We start from the raw sequence: 24,622 nt of genomic DNA, 5'->3' as shown, positions 1-24,622 counted from the left end.
GAAGCAGCGCACTTGAAACACTATGTACGAAGTCTGCAAGGCGGACTAATGCATCCGGCCTGTGAGCGAAGGAGGAAGTAATCTCAGGTATGCCGGTATTCCCATTCAAACGCACAGATGCAGGTTATTCTGTTTTTTAAGTTTTCGAAGACTTGAAGGGATGATCGGTAATAATTATGACCTTGTTGCACTCTACACGGCGTCATCCGAGCATTTTCCAGATGGATCAAGATTTTCCCGTAATGATCCACTGAGCAAGAGCGGATCCTGAAGTAAATCGGCAAGTTTACAAATTTATATTTTTCCTGTTTAAATGCCGACAGTCTGCAACAAATTGTACGCAATAAATGACCCACCGGTGGTATTATTGTTAACCGCGATCGCAATTAGTCATGCAGACCGATCTTCGAAACGTCAGCACCATCCAGGATAATCGAGCCTTCACTGGGTTCAACGATGCGAAATATACCCGTGACAATGAGCTTTTACCGGCACCGGTTCTCCCAACGATTCCTATCTATCGCATAACCGAAAATATTTTTATTAGGCTGTTAAGTATTTGCGCTGTCATGCGCACCTTTTCACGGGGAAGAATATCACAGGATAATCCTTTTAATGCAAGATCCAAACCGGGACGGTAACGACATTTGTAGTTGGTAAACTGAATTGCACCCGATGCCGGCCATTCAGGAGGCGGACGGGAATCGGGAATGATCCAAGCTTATCGGTTGCTCAGCTTGGTTGCTCAAAGGTCACCGTCCATTTCGTAAATGTTATGTATATTTACCTATTTGTGTTTGAATTTTTATGGATTGCAGGTGGTTATCATTAAGACTGGAACTAATTGGCTGTGTGATCATTTTTATCACCGCTGTGCACAGCGGTGATAAAAACGCCGTGGATGCCGCATTACTCGTTGATACGGAAAACGCCGTGGATGCCGCATTGGTCAGCAATATCAACATGGTTATCCGTAAGGTCACCGTGCGTATAAACGGGCCAGTACACCAGCCAACTGGCCCGTTTCACACCGTTTCCTTCTTTTCCATGAAGACCCGCGTCGGATCCCTTGCTCCCTTTATCCCCTTTTTGCTGCACCTGTTTCAGTCGACTGCTGAGATCTTCCAATGAGTCGACGCGGGAAATTTGCGAGGCTAGTCGCTGAGGTCTTCGTGATGCGATCAGACTGCGACGATGCTCGCGCAGGGATGTTTTCATACTACGCGGAAGCTTCTGTACCACTTCGTCCAGCGTCTTCTTGCGGTGATCGGCTTCCACAGGATCCAAAGCCGGGTCGACGTGCAGCGCTTCAATTTCATTGCGCAGATGGGTTTGAATAAATTCGGCAAAGGGACCAGGAGTGCAGGAGGTCTTGGAAAAACCCGGATTCGGAGATGTGACCGTCCTCCAGAACAACCAAGTGGTCAATATACGGGAGGAAGTGGTAACCGTTCATGACGACAATCCTCGTCTGAAAATAAAGGACTGGTATTTACGCGCAAATTATTACAGCGTACAGCTGTTAAAATAGTCGATAAGCCATTGACCACTGCAAATTAAGTATCCACACGGGCCACACATAAACAAATGCGATCGAAATTCAAAATGCAGCATTAATACTACCACAGTATGCGTGCCTTACTTTGTCCTTTAGTCCCGTTGGTCCAAGAACGTTTTCGAATACATACTTCGCGCTGTAAAATGTTATTTACATATAGCTTTGTAGCAAAGAGAGATTTACATAAAAATATATCATGATAATCATATTGTACCGAGAAAAAATTAGCTTGTTCTCAAAATACGTTGTAAATTAATATTATATAATATGCACCATGTGCGTTACTCGAAAAGCTTTAACATTCTACTATTGTGGCTATTTTACAGCCCTTGTAGGTAGATACAAGTATTTGCAAATGCTTTTGTAGGCGCGAAGTGCAAATTTATTAATTATATTCCACTGATACAATCACATACTTTACCGTATTGTACATGGAGATTTATCGTTTAATATGTGTGCCGTACTTATTCGATTTACTTACACTTTTGCGTCCAAGGCGCTGAGAGGATCGTCAAGTACAAAAACCTGCAGCATTAACATTCGCCGTAATTTTGTGTTTTATTAAGATAGAAAAATTGATTTTTATTGTGCATGTACATGTGAAAGATTGTGCGTAAAGTCAAAGATTCTTAATTATACGTGTGAATTACACGAGTCAATTGAACATGCACAATAAAACATTTTTACTGTTTACGATCACGTAATTTCGGAAAGCGTTCAAATACAGCAGGGTGCAGCAGGGTATATCTGTAGAAATACCTATGCCTTACTTCTGCATGACCGTAAACAGTTCGCGCTAAACATAGCCGCTGCTGCTGTCCTCCGCTCAAATTTGAACCTTGATCCGATAACACAGTTTCATCCCGTTCTTGGAATGATTCAATATCCTCTTCAAGAGCGCAATCCTGCACAACGGTTTGGTAGGCAGACTTTTGAAATGGCCGGCCAAATAAAATGTTGTCTTTGATTGACCGGCTTTGAAGCCATGCTTGTTGCGGCATGTATGCGATTGATTCCTACGGAAAACAGTTTTGTCGGAAAATTTGTTGTTAAAATATTGTTGTCAACTGTTGGTATTCTTAAAAAAACAACTGTAGCATGGGTTTTCTTGCACATCGTAAGTTTAATTTCCTTAATATGCCAGAACGCGAAGCTGTACGAATAATACTGACCAGGTGTGAGAATCAAGGTGGGACTCGACGTTAGCTGCGTTTTCGCAACAATTGTTCGGTTAGAAATTTGCAAAATAATTTCCAGCGCGTCATGGGATGAGATAACATATTGTCTTACCGCTGATTCAACGGTTCCCGATCGCCGATTCATCAATCCTAGTAAGGCGCGACATAGGGCGGTTTTTCCTATAATATAGATCACTGCGTCATAGGAAATGTTTGTTTGTTGCGGAAATGCATTTACCGGATCCGGCTTGGCCCACAATACCGACTAGCTTGCCGGCTGGGATTTCCAGGTTGATATTCGACAAACACTCATGACCCGGCTCGGCTGACCATGCGAAATAACCGTTACGAATTGTGACGGCTGTACTGTAGTTGGCGGGCTGTTGTTTGCCGGTACTTACGCCGGACACGTAAGGTTTGGGTTCGTCAGCATTAAGTGCACTCGTGAGGCGCGTTTTCGCCACCATTGCCTAGGGTACAAAAAATAGTTAACGATGAACTTTGCTGAAAGATCAAAACTGGTCTACATAAGCTACATGGGGAAATGCAAAGTGATCTAAGAGTACGTAGCATGTAATAAATAAAATTCGAGCAATTTGTTTTATACGGTTATGTCAGATACAGCGAATTTTTAATGCATAAAAAGCTGTGATTCTGTTAATAGATCTCGTATTACCTGAATGACGTTTCCGATAGTAGGGGGAAGCATATTCATCGGATTTTTTAAGATGTTAAAAACAGCGATGGCAACAAACGCCTCTTCACTGTCCAGAACATGACCGGCCAACACGTAGCAAGCAAACGTTGCTAAAGCCACAATGAAAGGTGATGTTATGGAATAAAAGGTAGAGAACGCGGTAAGATACGCTATCGCTCGCAATGTTTTCAACTAAAAAAAGCAAACTGTAAATAAACTGCATCACCATGCTACCATATCGCTGTTAGTGGACAGTACGGTAATTTTGATACCTCGTCAGAACGAAATCGAAATATTCGTTTTTCGTAAATTCCTTCCCACGCGTGGAGTTTTAAAAGTTTGATCGCCCGAAAGACTTCGCCAGTTAACCGTACACGAGCGTCTTTTACCACCATTTGTTTAACCTGTACAACAGTACAGTACAATAATTATAACAATCTAATTAATGAACATGTTTTGTGATTCGTAGCGTATAAAAGTTTTTAGGTAGTACTTTGTACCTACAACTGGACGCTAATCTAACCGCAAATGAGCTTCAGAATTTTTCGTCACTACTGCATTATGTAACTTAAAGTCTTAAACCTGTCAGAGGCACATGACTGCGCCTGGTGCATACGGCCCACCACGGTCGTACTTGCACTCATGCTTGCCATATCGCCTCTCTCGCTGTACGTACGTGTGCTGCTGCACTGCACTTATATCCGCTGAAGCGGATATACGCGGCGCACACACTGAGCATACTTGCTCTCTCGTCCCTCTCTCGCTGTATGACTCAGCGTACGCTCGCGTTGGATTGAGTCCAGTCTGCGCATCAACACACAGCTGATGGCACACACCACGTGCTTGCCGCCAGTTGCTTCTTTCACGCCTTGACAGACGCTCAAGAACCCACTTTTCTAGCAATCACTTGCTTAGCCATCAGTGCTTTGTTCTTGCTTTCCTGCTATTACGCAGCATTGTTCCCCTTTATTTGTACAATAAAGCTCACTCGTGATCTCCTCGCGCTTGCCTGTTACATGGTAAGCAGAATCGTTTGGTTTTCTTTCAACGGACCCTTTGAGGAGACGGTGAAGGCTTCATTCACGGAGAACCTGTTTGGAAACCTTTTCAGTCACTGTCAGATCGATTGCTGAAGCAATCTCTGCATTGACTGTCGATCAGACTGATCGCATCGTCTTACAGCTGAGGAAAACGAGGATCACCGAAGTGATTCTTGCCCAGCTGGTGAGCACAGTTCCTTGGTCTCTTCCACATTGAAGAGCGGAATCTTATTTCCCGGACGTACGGAATTTCTCTTCTCCCAACCGACGGATCAGACTCGAACGAGAGTCTGCAGCGCGAACGGATTAATCCAATAATACGGGGACCTTCGCTTTGAACAGCGACCCGCAACTTTAACGGCGATTTTCAACTCGGAAACGACGGATTTCCGACCTCGGACGGAGGAAATCGAGCGGAACCGACACCGACACCGACACTGGTAAAGTAACGGTTCTAGGTCGATTTTAGCCGAAACTAGGTCGGCTTTTCACTTTCTAGCGGTAGAAAACAATTTCTATCCGTAAAATTAAAATTTCCAACGGTGAAAAAGTAATTTCTGACGGAGAAACCGACTCGGAATTTTGCTTTTGGTCGAGAACCGACCTGCTAGGTCAACGAACCTGTCTAGACAGTTAGACAAAGACTAACCGACAACAGGTCGGAAATTCTCTTATTTTCGATTTCTAACGGTGTTTTGACCACCAGAAAATTCTCTTAATTAATAAAAATAATTTCTAACGGTTAAAAACTTAAAAATCCGAGCTAGATCGACCTTCTAGCCGAGCAAAAATAATTTGTTTTTCTAACAGAAAATAGCGCGAAAATTCTCGAACTTCCTTGTGACGTCATAACGACCGCTTATCAGTACTTAAGAGGCAGCCAATCAGAGTGCAGGGGAAAGTTCCCATAGCCTAACATAGGCGTGATTCATCGTTTTTTGCAAATTTTGCACGCGGCTCGCATTCTGTGACGTAGGCAGAAGTGCAAGACCACTTAACCTGTTACGTCACACTGGTCAGCACAGTAACATAGGACGTACTACACCGTACTACTATTACGTACTGTACTGTACCATTGTACTGTATACTAATACCCTGTGTACTGAGTCACCAACAGACACAACAACAACAACAACAACATTTCACCGGACGATCCTGACCCTTGGAAGTTCCTGAACAAAAAGACATTTCTGATTTTGCCGAACATCTTCACATAGAAGATTGTTCGACTTTCTCTTTCTAACTGATTAAACCTTTAAGGCTCCACCAGAGCCGACCTGACTCGACAACAATGTCGAATCCCCGAGAAGATCAGTACGCGAGAAAGTTCAACACGGACTATTCTCGGCGTGCGAACATGACCGGGAAGTACTCACTTCGGTACGCCGGTCAAGACAAAAGTCAGCCGTCCTCTACCGACTCGACTAAGTCGGCCGAGGCAAAGGAGAGACGCAACGAACGCATCCTCCTTGCCGACTCGAATCCAACTTCGGATGACAGTTTCGAGGACGCCCGGGATAAAACATTCCTGGAAGCCCCAGCTGACACAACAGCCCCGTCCCACCTGACCAAGGGGGATGTGGAACAGCTGCAAGCTGAGACCACATTGTCTCATACCGACCTGGAGTCGAGCTCACACAGAGCTCAAGGCTCGGTAGTCACAAAGACAACCGAGCTCGGACGGCATTCACCCAACAGGACGGAAGAAGTGCCGAAGCCGACCTCGTCCAACACGGATGTTCCAACTAACCAAGTCGGAAGGAAATCGCCGACCATACAGGCCGAGCGAAAATCTCCGACTAAGCAAGTTGGTGAACAACAACCGACTACGGTGGCCGACCAACAAATGGTCGACCAACCTTCGGCAAAGGAAGTCGGCCAACAGCAAGCCAACCTACCACAAACCCGGGAGGTCGAACAACCGACCTCGACCGGAATGGAAAAGCCGACAACAGAAGTCGGCAGTGTCCAACCGACCACACAGGTCGGAAGGATTTCACCAAGTGTCAAGGTCGGTCAGTCGGAACCGACCACGGCGGATCCACAGAAGGAAGTCGGCAACAAGCAACCGACTAGCCTGGAACGGCAACTAACCGACACAAAGTCGGATGCAGCCGTCCAATCAACTAAACCACCAAGTGGAACGGAAGATTCCGAGATACCGCCACGAAGCGGCCCTCGCTCAACTGGATCGCCGAGCAGCATACCAGCACCCAATGAACGGGTTATCTCACCGTTGAGCCGACCTTCGCCAACCGGACGCGAGTCGACTCGAGCAACGGAAGCTCAACAAACGGTGAAGGCGACACAAAGTCGACCTGTCGACCCGACGCTTAGATCGTCACCACCAATGTTCGAAGTAGGCGAACTTGGTAGCACTCCGTCACCAACAAATGAAGTCTTCGACGCAACAACCGCGTCAAGGCCGAGTAGTGCGGACGGATTCTTTGCGACGTCACCGAAGTCCAACAAGAACGACTTTACTCACCAAGCCAGTGCACTCGGACAAACGGCCAAGAAGTGGGTAGCGGCAACACCGCCCGAAAGTATCGTAGACGTCGACCTACTCCGCTCGAGATGCCGTAGATTGGTCACCCAGATCGCTTTGGCAGACAAAATCGTTGACTCTGCGGGAAAATCGCTCCGAAACTCGGAAGATACCCATCGGCTCGAACGAAGCAAATGGGAACGCGAAATGGCCGACGCCAACAAAGGCATCGCCATCCAACAACGGGAAATCGACCGGCTGAATGCCATATTGAAGCGTACCGACCAACCGTGTCGACACGACATCGATGAAGTAACTACACTCAAAGGCATGCTGGACCGATCTATGGATGCAGTCCACGAGTTGAACCGAGAACTCGCCGAAGCGAACAAAGCGCTCGAGGACGCACAGAAGGACTTGGCCGATGTACAAACGGCACTAATCGAGTCGGAACAAGCAGCCGGAGCGTTCCACCAGCAACTCAACACGGCCAACGAAGAAGCCGAGGTCTACCGAAACGAAGTCGATAGATACGTGGTGGAGCTAAAGAAGGCCGATAACGAGATCGACCGACTGACACAACGAGTCGACGAACTCGAGTCGGAGATAGAACTCCTTTTCGTCAGAATGGGACGTCGGTTCATTGACGAGAATGCTCGGGACATGGGCTTTCCTAACCAAAGGACAGCCGATGTCGACCTGGTGGAAGCAAACGCCCAGCTAGCCGACCAGGTCCACGGACTGAACAAGGTCCTCAAGGAGGAACAGAAACTCCGAGCACAACTGGAGCACAACCTGAACGAGGCCCAGAAGGTAAACGAGGCGCAACACAGCCGCATCCTTTACCTTGAGGCTCGTGAAACCGAGCTGTACGAATTCGGCGAACAGGCCGCCCGCAACCTCACAGACATGATGCGGCAAATGGACGAGATGGACACGGAAACACGGTGTCTGAGGGAGGAAAAGAAACACCTGGAACAAAGCCAGGTCGAACTTTCCTCACACCTGGAACAAAGCCAGGTTGAGCTTCCTCCATACCAGGAGCAAAGTCGGGCTGAACCTCCTTCATACCGGACGTCCATAGCACAGGATCAACAGCCGTCACGAACAATCAGTGACATCCTGTGGGGAATCAACCCGACCCAAGAAATGGCGAAGAAGGAGAACAACACCTCCTACTTCGTCGGAGTCGTAACAACCGACCCGAGCGTGGGAACAATCCCACAGCCTCCAACAATACCGAGTGCTCCGGAACCGGAACACAACACGTCGACCGCGGCACCACGAGTGCCAACGACGAACGTGGCGACAACAATGTCGGCCGGTGCATACACTAGCACCTCGTACGCGACGCGCACAACAATGTACGCGCCGGTACCCAATGCCAGAGGAGATCGGACAACGGACGCTGAACGTCTCCCAATCCAGCCACCACGACCTGGCATGGAGGCATATCGCCCACCACGGACGAATTCCAATCCGAACCTGCTCCGTCAAAACCCGCAGTTCGACTCCGAGCGCGGGCGAGCTCGGTCATTCAACACGGCTGACCAGCAGCAGGACGGAAGAAATGGAGAAGATAGCTCCGACCAGCAAGGTCGGAGACCTCCATACCGACCTACACAAAGTCGGATGCCGGCTCAGGGGACACAGCCCGACCGGTACGGAAGAGTCTACGATCAGCCAAGTGGATTCTATCCGTCGGCGCCGAGACAAAATCGAGCGCCACCTCCACCGCAGAATCAGTACGGAGGACAGCCACAACAGCCTCGTCACGCAGACCAGGCTCGGTATCCGCAACAGGACGGATACAACGGCCATTACGATGAAGCCTACCAACAGGAGGCGTACGAAGACCAACAAGGTCACATGCCAAATGCTAACCCACCACCCGCCCCGGCTGCACAACAAGCTGCGCCGGCGGCAAATCCGATTCCTCTGGCACAGGATCCAGCGCACGTTGCCTTGATCCGCGCAATGACCCACGGACGTCGACAACCTTTACCGCCGTTCGACGGAGACCACACCAAACTTCATGGGTGGCTTAAGCAGATTCGAAGCCTGTATCGTCAAGCCCAACAATGGTACGAAGACGATCAGACCTTCATGGCCGACTTGGTGGCCCAACTAGATGGCCAAGCGGAGCATTGGCATACCCTCGAAGCCGCTGGAGAACCAATTGGCGGCTGGCCAGTCAACTTATGGCTGACCAAATTTGAACAGCGATTTGCGGACAAGAACAAGGAAGTGAACATGATATCCCGAATAAACAAGCGGATATTCCGTTTCGGCGAAGAAACGCCGGAACAATACTACGACGCGATGATGTTCATGAAGTCCCAAGTCCCTACCGTCACCGACCAGATGATACTATATCATCTTCGGGAGAACATCCATGAACCCAAACTGCGGGAGGCCCTGGAAATCAGGATGCCGGCGACGCCGATCGAGTTCCGTGACTACCTGCGGGACTTCGTTAACGGCAAGGAAATGTATGAGGTGCGGAAATCGCGTGACAGCGACTACGCTAGAGTTCGGGCAGCAACACCTGCACCTGTTCCGACTCCACCTCCGGCGATACCACAACAGACTGTGTATCAGCCACACATGATGCCGGGATATCAGACTCCAACAGCACAGTACGGACAACTGAGTCCGGCGCCGACGCCACCGGTGCAACAGGCACCAGTCCAGCAACAGACTTGGGCGAATGCGGCGGCAGCGAATCTGAACCCCCCAGCGCCTGGAACAGGAGCCCCCGTTAACAACTACGGAGGCCCAGGTTATAGCTCGGGCGGTAACCAAAACAACACAGGTTTTGGTTACGGACAGAACTCCAACCAGGGGTACTCCGCCTACGGACAGTATCCTCCACAAGGATACGGCGGCGGAGGTTATGGTCGCGGTAGAGGACGCGGCGGCGGGAATCGCGGCCGTGGAAATTTCCCTAACCGCGGCGGAGGCGGCAACCAACAAGGAAACCGACCTCCCCAGGCACAACAAAGTGCTCGGCAAGGGACAACGTATGTCGACAAGATGGAGGCAGCCTTCTTCCAGTGGACGAAGGACAAGACCTTCCGGTGCAGGCACTGCATGTTTAACAACCATGACGAGTCGCGCTGCATCTATGGCTCGGACAACAATCCGAACCTTCGGTGGTACGACGATTGGTACCGCCGATACTCGACGAATGGCCCAGTTGGCTCGGTGAATCCTTTCTGGAAGGACATCGTGCCGCCGCCGCGCCAACGCCAACAGGCAGGAGGCTCGGGTAGCCCCGGTAACGGAAACCGGTCGCCCGGCCAGGGGAATGGCGGAAACCGCAACAATAGCGGCGGGAACCAACAAGGTTCCCCGGCATACAGAGAACCGTTGCCGCCCCGTCAGTCGTTGAACTCGACGCCACCCAACAATGGGCCGGCTCGGAGTAACTCCCCGGGAAACGCCCAAGGTCGATGAGCTCCGGTGACTCATTCGACCTCCAACATCCGACCGAACCACCGGACAAGGATAACCCGACTAACCAACCGCTTATTTACCGGAACGAACTGGATTCCCCCATAACGATCGAGGAGGGCACTCAACAGATAGAAGCCATCCTCCAACTACTCGGATTGAACGAAAATAGTTCAACTGACGACTTCGCAAAAGCGATGTCGACCTCCACAAAGGAGGTAGAGGCAGCTCGGAAGTTAGCTGCCCGGCTCGGCGTGTACGTCAACAATGGCACCGTCGAAGCTTGGCCCGGAATACAACAAGTACTCCAGGCAACCGACTCAGCGCATCAACTTGGCGCTGGAACGTCGGAGGTCGGAACGCAAGAAATGCCCGACCTAAGCAGCGCAAACAATGCGACTGCGCCGTCCGTCACACAAAGTGACGTAGTACGGCCCGGCCACGGAAGTTGGACCGGATTGCCGGTGAGGATAAACTCAACCGAGCAGGCCAGACGATGCCCAAGACGCGGAGGACCGGGACGCCGATTCACGCACAGGGGCAACAGAAACTTCCCCAATGTATCATCCGCACGCGCAACGGATAGATACGCTGCGACAATGGCAGCCATCGACCTCACCGAAGAATCGGAAGGAGAAGTCGAAGAATGGGAAACCGTCCCATTAGAAGCACAGGTACCCGTTTACTCTCGGCCGGGAGAAGCGGACCTCTTCCAGCCAAAAGAGCGACTAGCCAGAACGATAGCCAGCTCTCGAACATTCCTCAACATCGACTATATGTGGTCGAAATTGAGACCAACAAAGAATTCAATTGAGGAAAGGATATTGGCTCAGGCACAACGGTTCGGAACCGCCAAATTACCGGAGGACGGAGTAGCTAACCGACCCGAGGTACAGGAAGCGGGAGAAGTCGGAGTCGAACTTACACAAAGTTCAACTCAACAGCTAGCCGACCACGGACCGGTGTCATTAATCCCCATCAAACCAACGGTGCGGGAAGTGACATTTGAGAAAGGAACTCATAAGAAACCGAAGACAGTTCGAGCTTGGACACACGAAATCCAAGTCGGATCTACGCCCACAATGGCGATGTTGGATACCGGAGCGGAGACTTCGCTCATCGAACAACGGTTTTGCGAGAGGAACGGTCTAACAATGGAACCCCTCGGACATTACACTAAAATACTTGGTGTAGGCGGACAAGTCGCCTTTATGGTGTCTCATTGCTGTACTGCACCTGTGACGATGCAGGGCTTTACTAGCCACCATACATTCCACGTCCAGCCGACTGAAGCGGACATCCCAGTACTGCTCGGATGCGACTACCTGCATTCAAAATTCACCTTCGTTTTAACACCGATCCCTACAACGGAACAACCGGTAGGAACGACGGTAGTGCAGTCTATCCCGATACCAGAGGCATCGGGCGAGTTACCAAGTGAAGCAAGGATAAGTCGGATTGATCACCCGTCGGACCCTTCGCGAATTTGCCGTGACTGCCGGAATAACAACCGGACTCTGATCGAGGAACTTAAACTGCACAACGCCATCGAAGCGTACGAAGGACGGAAAAACACCGGCACACTACGACCGGCCAAGACAGTACTAAAGTCTATCCCGATACCAGAGGCATCCGCTGAAGCGGATGCTCAGAACTTAGAAGAGGTACAACAAAGGTACCGAACTTGGTTCTCGGGAGCTCGACACTTTCTCGACCAACGGACGTTGGAGATGGTGACCACTCTGCGACAGAACGGAGCGGTAACTTACGAGCAAATACGGGACGCACAACAAACGTGTGAACCTGTAATCGCCCTCATGAACGACATAGAGGACGAAGCATGGGAATGGGAAGATGAACGAATTCCGATCCATCGACAGTACATGGAGTACGGACTCCCCGTCCCACGACCTTTGGAAATGCCTTGCCAAGAATTGGGCTTTCAACTTTTCGCCTACATGCAGCGAGTTCAGTTGCACGGAGAATCGTCAACGACTGCATTTTGGCAACGGTATGGCGAGGACACCGCTATAACGCGACATGTACCCGACCCATTACCGCCAATAGAGGAGCATACTCCGACCACAGTACACTTCGCGAGTAGCCCACCGAAACCCCAGGATGACGTAATCCTGGAGGAAACGGACAAACCCTACCAGTGTACCATCTGCAAGGACAACATTGACGGAGTGGTACGGGCCATAAAGGCTCATCACGACTTAACTTGGTCGGACGACAGACCGTCGTCACCGTCACCTCCGCAACAAGAACGGAAGGTAGACCGCTTTCGGAAGCCCCAACAGACGCGCATCCAATGGTTGAGCGACGTAGGCTCACAACCAGCCGACCTTGAGAACCAGGACGGAGCAAGTCGACCTACCCAACCGACGGAGCAAGTCGACCAAGTCGAACCGACCACACAGGTCGAAGTCGGCAACACACCGCAAGTCGGACAAGAAGACGGAACGACCGTCGAAAATGAAGATTTCCAGTCGGACGACTCGGATATACAGAGTACGAGCGACTCTGCGGACACAGACTCCGATAACCGACCTTCGGAAGAATCCGAAGAGGAAGACGACGAAGAATTCGACCTGTCAGTCCGACACTGTAGGACGGATAAACCGAGCATAAACGACTCGGACGACTCGTCATCGGAGGACGAAGAACCGACCTACGATGTCCGACTAACCACGGCATTGCGGACTATAGTTCACACAGAATTCATAGTCGAGCAACCGGAACAAACCGAACAGCCCAAGCCGACCGACTCCGAACAACAGGAGGAACTCGACCAACTTAAGGCTTTGTGGGAGTTCGGAGGAGGTAAACCGGAGGAAGACGATTTCCGACCTCCAACCATAGTCGTCCAGCAGTTGTCAACAGAACAACCGACCTTGGCTAACCTAACCGACGAACAGAAGTCGGAGCACTTCAACACATGGAAGGCACGAGTCGCCAAAGTAACGACGATAGAAGAGCTGGACCTGGACAACAAATGCCCAGAAGCCCACCACTTAAAACTGGACTCCTACGTAGAGACGAAAGCGCTAGACCGACAAGTCGTCTTCAACAGCGAACGAGTCTCTCTTCCACCATGGTCAACATGTTCGATCAAGGTACGGACGGCCAAACCAATGGATCCGAGAAGACCAATTTACTTCTCTACCCTACAACGGGTAGTCCGACCTATTCGGCCAATCGAAGCCAAGATCGACATCCGACCGACAAACGACACAGCCTGGATAAACATTCAGAACACGACTCAGCAAACGAAGGTGCTAAAGAAAGGCGTTCGGCTTGGACACATGCAATATGCTGATGTCTATGAACCGGAAATCAACAATGCATTTGTCGAATGGGAACTCCCACACAGAGTGGCGAAGACATGGCCCCATACAAGGGAAGCGAAGCCGAAACCCCAGTTCGAAGTTTTCGAGGCAACAGGAGTCCGAGCCCAACGGAAGGTAAAACTCATCCCTCGAGCTGTAACCATGGTAGAAGTCGTCCTGGACGTACCGGTATCCAAGGACCAAAAACTGATGTACCTCGGCGAATCCGACCCCAAACGAGACGGAGTCGAATTCATGGACGGCGTAACCAAACATGATGGGAAACGATTCACCATCATGGTGGCAAACCACACTCATCGAGAGGTAACCTTACGCAAAGGTGCCCCGATGGGTCGAGCCGAAGCATTTACTATGATGACGGACGACCAGAAGGTCGAAGAAGCACGAGTCAACACGGCTGAAGTCGAGCGGGAAGACGCGGAATCCCAGGAGGAGCGACGAAGAATCATCGACTCCATGAACTTCGGTAAAAACCTAACCGACGAGCAACTAGCCAAACTGAAGGCGGTTGCATGGGATTACCGGACCGTATTTCCGACCTCGAAGAAACCCTACGGAGACGTCAAAGGGGTAACACATACCATTGATGTCCAGGGAGCGCAGCCGATTAAGATGAACCCCACCAAGACAAGCTGGAAGGGACGTGAATTCATCCAGAAACACGTGCAGGAGATGCTCGACCAAGGAGTCATCGAACCGTCATCGGATGCATGGAGCTTCCCCGTCGTCTTAGCCGCGAAACGGAACGGAGACGGCACGGTAGGAACACGCTTCTGCATCAACTATATCAAGTTGAATGCAGTTACGAAGAAGAATAACTACCCACTACCGAACCCGGACGAGCTACTGGACCGATGTGCCGGAATGGAATACTACGGCAAAGTAGACTGTCAGTCCGGCTTTTGGCAAATCCCTATGGATGAACAATCCAAAGACTACACGACCTTCGTAACACCCGAAGGCATGTGGCGGTTTAACCGTATGCCGTTTGGAGTCTGCAACGGACCAGCAACCTTCCAAATGCATATGGACAAAATCACGGCTTCAGCTCGGAAGAAGGGTGTGTTCGCCTACATTGACGACATCATCTTCTTCGGCAAAACGTTCGAAGACTTCCTCGAGGCTTTCCGAGCAACTCTCGAATGCCTCCGCGATGCTGGATTTACGGTCAAACCCTCCAAATGCGAGATCGGAACGGACAGACTGCTGTTCCTCGGACACGTCCTTAGCAAGAACGGAGTCCAGACCGACGATGAGAAAGTGGCCTGTATCGCAGAACAAAGCTGCCCGAGAACTGAACGGCAACTTAGGTCGTTCCTCGGACTGGCCAACTATTACCGCAAGTTCATCAAAGGATACGCTCAGGAGACATCAAAAATGTACGAGCTCCTACGGAAGGACAAAAACATTAAGCTCGATTGGACGGAAGCCCATACGGCTGAGTTCAACGACATCAAGAAGGCGCTAACTGAAGCACCTGTACTGGCAAAGTTCGACCCGACTAAGAAGACCGTCATCGAATGTGACGCAAGCGGAGCCGGACTCGGCGCGGTGATCTCACAAGACGATCATCCAATCGCCTATGCCAGTCGAGTCCTACGCGGACCGGAACTCAACTATGGAGTTACCGAATGGGAATGCTTGGCCGTGGTATGGGCCGTGCAGAAATTTAAGCACTTCATCGACCACGGACCATTCACCGTAAGAACGGACCACCGAGCACTGCAGAATCTGCTCCGATGCGAGTCGAACCGACCTGGCATCAACCCCCGACTAACGAGATGGGCACTGGCTTTACAAGGACGGGACATAACCATCGAGTATAAGCCAGGAGTTTTCTGCGACAATGCGGACGCCCTGTCAAGATGGCCACTCGAACGTAGTGACGACAAAGATCCACACGAAGAGTTGGACCAAGTCCCCAACTTCGAGGACTTCAAAGACGAAATTAAGGTCTGCACAATTCGGACTCTTAGACGTCTGAAGGCAAATGCCTCAAGGAAAAGGAAGAAGGACCTAAAGGAACCACCGAAAATCCCCCTTCCACCGGTTCTCCCCGGGTGCAATGTCATAACCGACTGGGACGACTTGAGTACCACAGAGGTCCGAGTCATTAACATCCCAGCACCGGAGACACCGGAACCGACAGTTCGAACCGTCAACACGGCGGAAGACGAGGAGTTGGAAGTCGAAAAGACACTCCCACCTCCGCCCGAACCGAACGTGGAACTTCGGAAAGCGCAGTTGCGAGACCCACAACTCCGCAAAATTATCGACCAACTGGAACACCCAGAAAACCTCGACCATAAGTCGCAACATCTGGAACATTACCAGATGGCGCAAGGAGTCTTGTACAGATTGAAGACCATCAACACAAAGTTGGAACGGTGCTTCGTCGTACCACTCTTTATGCGCAATCAAATTATCCGATCGCTCCACGACGGAAAAACCGGAAACCATTTCGGACGGGAAAAGACGATCGAAGCGCTGAAGTTGCGTTACTACTGGCCAAGGATGAACAGTGACGCCATCTCCTACATCGAGAAATGCCGACAGTGCATCATGACGAACAAACAACGACGCCCACCACCCGGTAAACTCCAAAAGATGGAAGTCGGTGAAGCCTGGTATCGCATCTATGCGGACTTCAAAGGTCCTCTTCCTCGGACGGAGACGAAGGGATACCAGTACATCGCAGTGGTAACCGACCAGCTGACGAAGTTCACCATAGCCCGGGCAACAAAGACGAATACCGCGAGAGAATTCGAAAGGTTCTTCGTCAAGGACGTCCTTCTAAAGTACGGAATGCCGACCTTCATCCACTCAGATAGAGGGACTCACTTTACGGCGAAGACGTTCGCCAAGGTCGCACGGATATTTGGCATCCAACATACACTCGGAACTGCCCATCATCCGGAAGGACAAGGACAAGTCGAACGGCAAATGCAAACGATTTGGGACGGAATCAGGAAGTTCTGCGATGTAAAAGACGGACACCGATGGCACAGAGCCTTGGATTATGTCGTCTGCGGAATGAACCGAGCCGTCCATGCCGCGACTAAGTTCTCACCGTTTTACATGTTGTATGGCCGAGAAATGACCATGCCACAGGATATAGTGGCCGGAACGAATACACCGGAAACCTTCACGGATAAGGAACAGTATATCCGACGGATTAAAGAACGACTTCAACGCTCGCACGAGATTGCTCGCATCAACATTGATGAAGCATTCGAACGGAATGCCGAGCACTATAACAAGAAGAAGTCGAATCCGACCTTCAAACCGAGGGACAAAGTAACGGTGGAATTCCCGACCAAGGACCCAGCTCGGAAGGAACGCTATGACGGAGTCTGGACGGTCATCAACTACGTTGGCCCAAACAACTTACTCCTCCGATGTGAAGACGGACGTGAAGATACGGTAGCCGTCGACCGAGTCAAACATTGCCGAGTCGAGACAAGTCGACCAGCAACTCGGTCAACAGGCCCGGTAGCCGACCCGACAGAAGGGAAAGCTACTCGGAAGCCGAAGAAGAAAACGGAAGAAACCGTCGAAAAACCCTCGGATCCGACCAAAGACGCGGATGAAACTAAACCGAAGGTGAAGAATAAGCGAGGTCGATCTCGGAAGAAACCTCCGACCGACTTCGAGACACCTGCACTGACAGAACTGCAGAAGCAAGATGTGATAGCAGCTGACCCGGCACCGACCTCGGAGGAAGTCGACGAGCACAAAGCTCAGTCGACCACCGAGCTGCCGAAGAAGTCGGATGACAAGTCGGAAACGCCGGTCCAGCTAGCCAACCAACCAACAGAGGAACCGAAGTTGGCGACAAAGCCAGCTCGGAAAAAGAGGACGGTAAAGAAAACCGACTCGTCGGCACCGACCACAGAGGTCGTTGTAGCCGACTCGGCAGTCCAACCGACCAAGCCAAAGCGCAAGTACACGAAGCGGAAGGTCGACTTACCTAGTACATCGGCGCCGACCACGGAAGTCGTAGCAGCCGATCAGGCAGTCGAACCGACTAAGCCGAAACGGAAGTACGGAACAGCTAAGAAACCGAAGCTGACGGCACAACAGATGCTGGAAGAAACAGAAGTCGCTGAAGACGAAGCCCATAAGGAAATCCTCGAACGAATTACCGAAGGACGGGCAGACTCGGAGAAACCAGTCAAAACAGCAAAACCCAAGACACCCAAAACAGCAGTCACAACAGAACAGACTCAGTCATAGGGCCATAGGCGTAAAACTTAGAATAAGTTTTAGGTAGCTTAACAGTAGCTAGGTATAGATGGACCTTTGGTGTCGAAATGGAATCTCTTCAGTTGACCGGAACATCTTCAGTTGAATGTACGGGAGTTGGTAGAATTCTAACGCGCCGTATTTCCTTTCCTTGACAGCAAGCGACAATGTCAGGTCGTCACCGACACGACCCACCTTCCAGCGGATCGAACAGCGGACGCAGCGGCAGCGGATCACACCGATCCCAGCCTTATCCGCCCCATCGCTCAACATCGCGATCGGATAATTCGCGGTCGGCCACACAGACGCCCTTACCGCAGGTAGAAAATCCTAGTGCTAACTTAACAGCTAATGTGTTAGCAGGTCTTACGGTCGGGCCCCAGCGCGGAACAATACCGCCGCAGATTTTGCCACCGAACACAGCAGTCGATAACACAGGCTGCCTGTGGAATCTCGGCACTGGAACGAGTCAGACGACTCCGGCAACGGCAGTCGACCCACATGGTCAAATGCCACCGTATCAGTGGTCGGCACCGACAACAATAGTCGGACCGACCAGCTCGGTATCAACAGTGATGACCGGAGCAGTTTACCCGACACCCACAATGGTGCCAGGGATGGCGAATACGCCTACAACGATTTACATGGTGCCCACAATGGCGCCAGGAATGGCTAATATGACTGGCCCGATCTACACGACGCCCACACTGGCGCCGAGTAGTTTTCCATACACCCCACCGGCGATGCGATTCGCATCAATCCCGCCAACGTCGGGAATGCCACCCCCACAAATCGCAACGATCAGCATGATCAATCCGGATGGCACAATTTCGCCACCAAGGCCGATATTGCTTACGCCACCGACTTCGCCGACTCACCTTCGACCACCTGGACAACAAAGTTCCTGGATGGATCCGAACGCGACGACCCACTTATTGAATCGGCTGAATCAGCACAGAAGCCAGGTCGGAGGACAGAGCCAACAAGTGCCTGTTTCGACAGCGACCACACAGGTCGTAACGTCGATGCCTCCACCTTACGCGGTCGTTCAAGAAATTAACACCAACGGAAGGACTGACGAGGAACTCCGTCAACAAGCGAAATTGGCTCGTGTTCACATAGACACGATTAGCCACGCGTTGACGCAGACTTCGCAGACGGATCCAAGCCACGCCGGCTATCGAGCGGCACTATTGAATCAGCTCTCTTACAACGAGACACGGCTGAACGAGGCCACCAAGACGCTCTATCAAAGGGAGCAACAGGACCTCCAAATCTGCCAACAGGCAGTAGCCCGGAACGTGGCCCAGAGACTGGGAGACCCAGAACCAGGCTCCTTCCCGATAACCACACAGGTTGTCGTACCGCCGTCCCAGCCAACTCCGTCGACTTCGGCAGGCCAACAAGTGCCTGGCCGAACACCGTCGTTAGAGATCGGAAAACTCCGTGTCCAGAAGGAGGAGGCTATCAAGGAGGCAGTAAAACTCAGAATGAGTTATACAAAGGTTCCCCATACAGCCGAGAATTATACAACTGAAATGGGAAGGATAGGCCGAGAGGAACAACAACGTACCGATCAGGCCGCCCACCTGGAAAGGAAGATACGAGCAGAGGAACGAAACTTGCGCTCGTCCGGAGCCTCAGCACCGACCACACAGGCGGTGATTGATGAGGAAATCCGGTTAGCTCGGTTGGATGCTTTAGCGCAAAAGCGCAACGAATACCTTCAAAGGATCGACGAGGCGAAGCAACGCCTACCCACACTCGATCCGACCAAGGAACATCATCATCGAATCTTCCAGAGCAATCTCGAACTGATTGACCACTGGACAAAGAAATACATGGAGCAGGAGAACGAAATCCGAGCACTCCAACCGGTGACGACCCAACCAGCGGCCGTCCCGACGAGTCAACCCCAACAGATGATAACGGTGAACGTGGGCCAAGGGTTGCTACCAGCCCAAATTCCGGCCTTCCAGGCGAATCCGATACAGCAGGTCCCACAAGGGCCACCTGTACTGCCGCTCCCAACATTGCAGGAGCTACGGGCATTCCTAAGAATGGCTGGAATAGTCGTGGAACGAATGGGCGCGGTCATGGACGATACACAGGCCGGAACTCCTGAATGGCAAGCCCTCGAACACAACGGGAAAGTCATTCGTGATTACATGGCAGGACTCCAGTCATACCTAACAGCCGGACTACCAACAACGATGGCAGAACTAACCGTCATCCGAACAAGGATGCAGAACGCACAAAACCGAATCGACCGGCATCCTCACCTGACCCAAAACCTGGAAGCAGCGGAACGGAGGTCGTCAGCCATACCAATGCCTCAAATAACGGACGTACGGGCCGCCATCGAGGTCGGAAATCGAATCCTTGATGGCATAAGGATGACGCAAGGCGGAGACTTAACAGCTATCGCCAACAGAGCTCAGATAGTTAACGACCTCCACCGAAGTTTGCGTGTCGCCCGCCAACTACTCGAACTACGTGACGGGATAACGACAGATGACCCGGCCATCCGACTGAATATGCATTACCGAAGGATTCAACAGATAATCCAGAGCCAGACGGGTGGAACCGAACAACAGGTTCCCCAGCTCCGGTATCATGCTATGGCACTACAGATCGGACAGGATGACCAGACGACAGAGGTCTGGAAAACCATCCTCGACGGCAAAGAAGCCCTCCAAGCCATTTATGGACGAATAGCCAACGGAATTCAGAATCCCGCCGACCTAGATCCAGTTCGGAAGATTAATGATCTCATAGCTCACATAGGGCTAACTGAAGATCTTACTCGGTACGGCTTGCCCACCACAGAGGTGGACAAACACCGACTCCGAACAGCTATGGATCAAGTGAAGACGGCAATCCTAGCGGAAAAATCTCCGACCTCACAGACGGATAACGTCCAACCGACGACGTTACAACCGGGAGCCATCATAACTTCACCGATATCATCGCCTCCACCGCCGACCACACAGGTCGACGGCGGAGCACACCCGCCGAATACACAAGTGTTCGACCCGGCACGACTTCGGACGCTCGAAACACTGAAACGGAAGCGGGATGAAGTGATCAATCAGGCGAACGCGATCAAGGAACGGATGCAGAACCTCCCAACAAGTGGAGCCGACCATCCTCGCGAATTCCAAGTCCTGCTCAACCAACACAAGCAGGCATATGATCGCCAAGCAGAGCTCGATAAAGTAATTTACGTCGAACAACAGATGATTCAGCTGACCGCAACACCACGGTCGCCACAGACGATGCGGGCACTAGCAACGCCAGCTACGAACGGTGAGAAGACCATCACCGACGCCAGGAGAGCCCTACGAGAGGCAAAGCAAATCCTGGGGAAGATGCGTGAACGTTCGCAACAGGGCCTCGAACGCTTCGCCCCACAGAAGATCGACGACTTCACAACTCACATAGAGTTAGTCGAAAGTCTAGTCCAAAGTGGGACGCCACAGACGTTGGCACATCAACGGCTACTGGAGCCAGGAGTTGCGCTACTAGCCAAAATCAACGAAGATCATCGAAGCCTTTTACCTGCACTATCGACGACGACCACACAGGCCGCAACGTCGAACACCTCACCTGACAGGACGATCCTCTACGCCAAAAGCGCCATAAAAGAGGCGGAACGCGCACTGAGACGAATTCGGCGACGCGCTGCGAGAGGAATCGAACCGAATGTGCAGAAGATAGCCTCCGAGTTCGACACTCACATACAACTGCTGAGAAACCTGATACAACCAGGCGCAGTCGAACCGGGAGCGCATTTCCACCTGGTGATGGACAGCATCAACCGGCTACGGGATTACAGCCGAACTCAAAGCCGACTGCCCGACTCCGATACGGAGACTTCGGACGCATTACCGTCGACCTCATCGGCGGCGGAGATGCACTCGGCAATGCGGAAAAGCCGCAGGGAGAAGATGGCTTCCATAATCGGCGATGGATGGAATCTACTGGATCACCTCCAGAGATCCTTTGTCAACGAGACACCAACCGACGCCGAAACGCTCAAGGTAGCCAGGCAGAAGATGAACGACCTAACGGCTTACCTGAAAAGAGCGGATCACTTAATTATGAAAGACGAACCGACCGAGGTTGACGAACGACAACTCCGAGCGGTAGTCGAACGGATCACAGAGATCCTAGACGCGGAACCCGCATACACTATACGGATTCCGTCGCCGTCGTCACCTCGCCGAGCAGCACCGACTACGACAGCGGTGATGACTTTAGTCGGCACCACACCGATGGAAAACTTAACGGCCAACATGGATATAATTTGTCAAGCTGGACAAGACTTGGCTGATATCTACTATCACCGACTCAGTGGAACCCTAACAGATCAAGAGCAAACCGACCTCGATCGTATCGACCGAGCACTACGACTCGAGTTGGATTGGGCCGATACTCTAGCCTCATGGGAAATTCCACCGCCAGGCCCGAACCGCGACCGGCTCATCGAGGCGCTTCAGTCGGTGATTGACCACGTCAAGCAGTACTTGGCTAACCCGAACAAAGCGGGAGCACCAGTACCAGCTCGGGAGAGAACACCTTCCCCAGTCCCATCAGTCGGACTCGACGTTGAACTCCCATTCACCGAAACAGTTGAACAAAAAGAAGTCAACATCGGTGAAGTCGAAGACCAGTACCGAGAGGCGGTCGAAGTTATGGAGAAGCTCGGAAAACAACTCCGGGAGCTCGACCCTAATAACGCTATGGAGAAACAGATGCGTGATGCCTTGGATCAGCAGTACAACATCTGCTCAAGGCGGGTCGAAGACTTGGGGAAAATCCTCGAGGCTAACCCACAAAGGGTTCAGCCGACCTCCACCCAACCGAAACCGACCACTTCGCATCAACCGCCCGAGCCCACACTGGCCGAACAGCGGGATGTACTTGATCAGAGGTTGGCTCGCGCTAAGAAGATTGCTGCCGACTTACAACGACAAGTCGACAGTATGGACGGAACAGATCCGACCATCCGTAACATACGGACAGCAATTGGAGATCAACTTAAGATTTCCCAGATGCATGTCCAAGACATAGAGGCGGAATATGACATGCTCCGACGTAAATGGATGACGGATAAGACACGTCAGGAACGACTTGAGAGATACCGGAAGGAAACGCAACAAGGCGCATCCGGTTTGCAACAGCCGATGACCTCAAGTCATCCGACCTCATCGACGAGCTTGGTTCAACAAAGACCAATGGAAATGGACGACCGGCCCATGTCTCCGGCTACAGAAGCTCGGATTATGGAAGCTATACCGGACACGGACGAGTTGCCGAGTACGGTCGCGCCACACATAGTTAAACTGTTGGCTCGAGTAGCGGAACTCATCACAGAGATGAGGGCCCGCAGAAACTTTTGCGTCGATAATAGCCAAGAAGCTAATAATTTGGATCGAGACATCCTGGCATGGGGAAATAACGCTCGGTTCATACGACGACTTTGTCATCCGGACGCCCCACAGACCTCCAGAACTCAGCAACACCTGGGTCGAACCATCTCGTGGCTGGAAACGAGAGTGTACGAATACGAGGAGGAGAAGGCAAGGGACAAGGAAACGGAACCGACCAGCGTGGCAACAAACGCCATGGCTGAAGGTCGGTCGTCTCGGACCACAAAGATCCAGACGGCTCGGAAACCGACTTTCGATTCCGTCCGACTTCCACCTCCAGCCCCACCAGCCAAACCCGACCTCGAATGGATAAAAGCAGTCAACACACAGTTACTGCGAGCGGACGCCGTTATTATCGAACTGAGAAAAATGATGGACGAAACCGACCAGCGGAGTCCACAGTATTGTCAGATCGACATCAACCTCGGACACTTGGAGAACAACACCAAGGAAGCCCGATTCATCCTCCGACCAACAACAGTTTGGTCGGCCAAGAACCAGGAACGGCTACAAACATTGGTAGCCATGATTCAGTCCTTCGTAGACGACTTCTATAAACGGAAAGAAGCGGAGGAACAGAAGAAATCGAAGAGGCCACCATCCGCCAAGAAGCCAAAGGTACAACCTGTCAAACCGACACAGGTAGCCACCGGTGAGTCACCAAGACGAGCCGATGGACGAAGTACCAGTCCCTCCACTTGAAGGCGACGATGAGCCGACGGATACCACGGAGGAAGTCGGAACAACAGAAGTAACCCGACCTAAACCCCTGGAACGACCTACAACGTTACCTGGGCTCTCACAAAGAGAACCGCAGAGTGAACGAACACCAGAACGTATTCTCCAACCAGGCGGATCGAACTCACCAAAGTTCGCACGGAAGCCAAAACAGACGGATAACGTTGAAGAGCATGGACCACGCAGGCGGCTCTTCCCGTCGAAGTCGCCACCACTAGTCAGGACCAAGGAACAACTCTTGGAAGTCCTGAAGGCGACTCCGTCTTCCTTACCACCGGCCGAAGAGAAGCCGAGCCCGTCACGGAAAGTGATGGGAGCAAAGGCTTTGTTCACACCGACCGTTCATAAGAAGTTAGTCGGCCAAGCTAAGACGCTGGACCTTCAACGGATACTCTACGAAGCACAACTTCAAGGAGGTATCCGAGATCGGACCA

General features: G+C 51.6%; 1 protein-coding gene across 1 annotated transcript in view; it reads right to left on the bottom strand.

Moving 5' to 3' along the window:
• LOC129596179 (multidrug resistance-associated protein 1-like) overlaps nt 1–24,622 on the bottom strand; it is a 35,211-nt gene continuing 10,589 nt past the window's right edge. Inside the window, 12 exon segments of the mRNA XM_055493382.1 lie at nt 1–267; nt 357–517; nt 578–1,001; nt 1,003–1,357; nt 1,359–1,471; nt 1,643–1,694; nt 2,040–2,083; nt 2,329–2,574; nt 2,849–2,916; nt 2,975–3,206; nt 3,413–3,625; nt 3,706–3,837. Coding sequence (XP_055349357.1) covers nt 774–1,001; nt 1,003–1,357; nt 1,359–1,471; nt 1,643–1,694; nt 2,040–2,083; nt 2,329–2,574; nt 2,849–2,916; nt 2,975–3,206; nt 3,413–3,625; nt 3,706–3,837 — 1,683 coding nt within the window. The 3' untranslated portion in view covers nt 1–267; nt 357–517; nt 578–773.

Source organism: Paramacrobiotus metropolitanus, unplaced genomic scaffold (assembly GCF_019649055.1).
Source record: "Paramacrobiotus metropolitanus isolate TYO unplaced genomic scaffold, Prichtersi_v1.0 Parri_scaffold0000003, whole genome shotgun sequence".
Taxonomy (NCBI): domain Eukaryota; kingdom Metazoa; phylum Tardigrada; class Eutardigrada; order Parachela; family Macrobiotidae; genus Paramacrobiotus; species Paramacrobiotus metropolitanus.
This window is presented reverse-complemented; position numbering and strand designations above follow the sequence as displayed.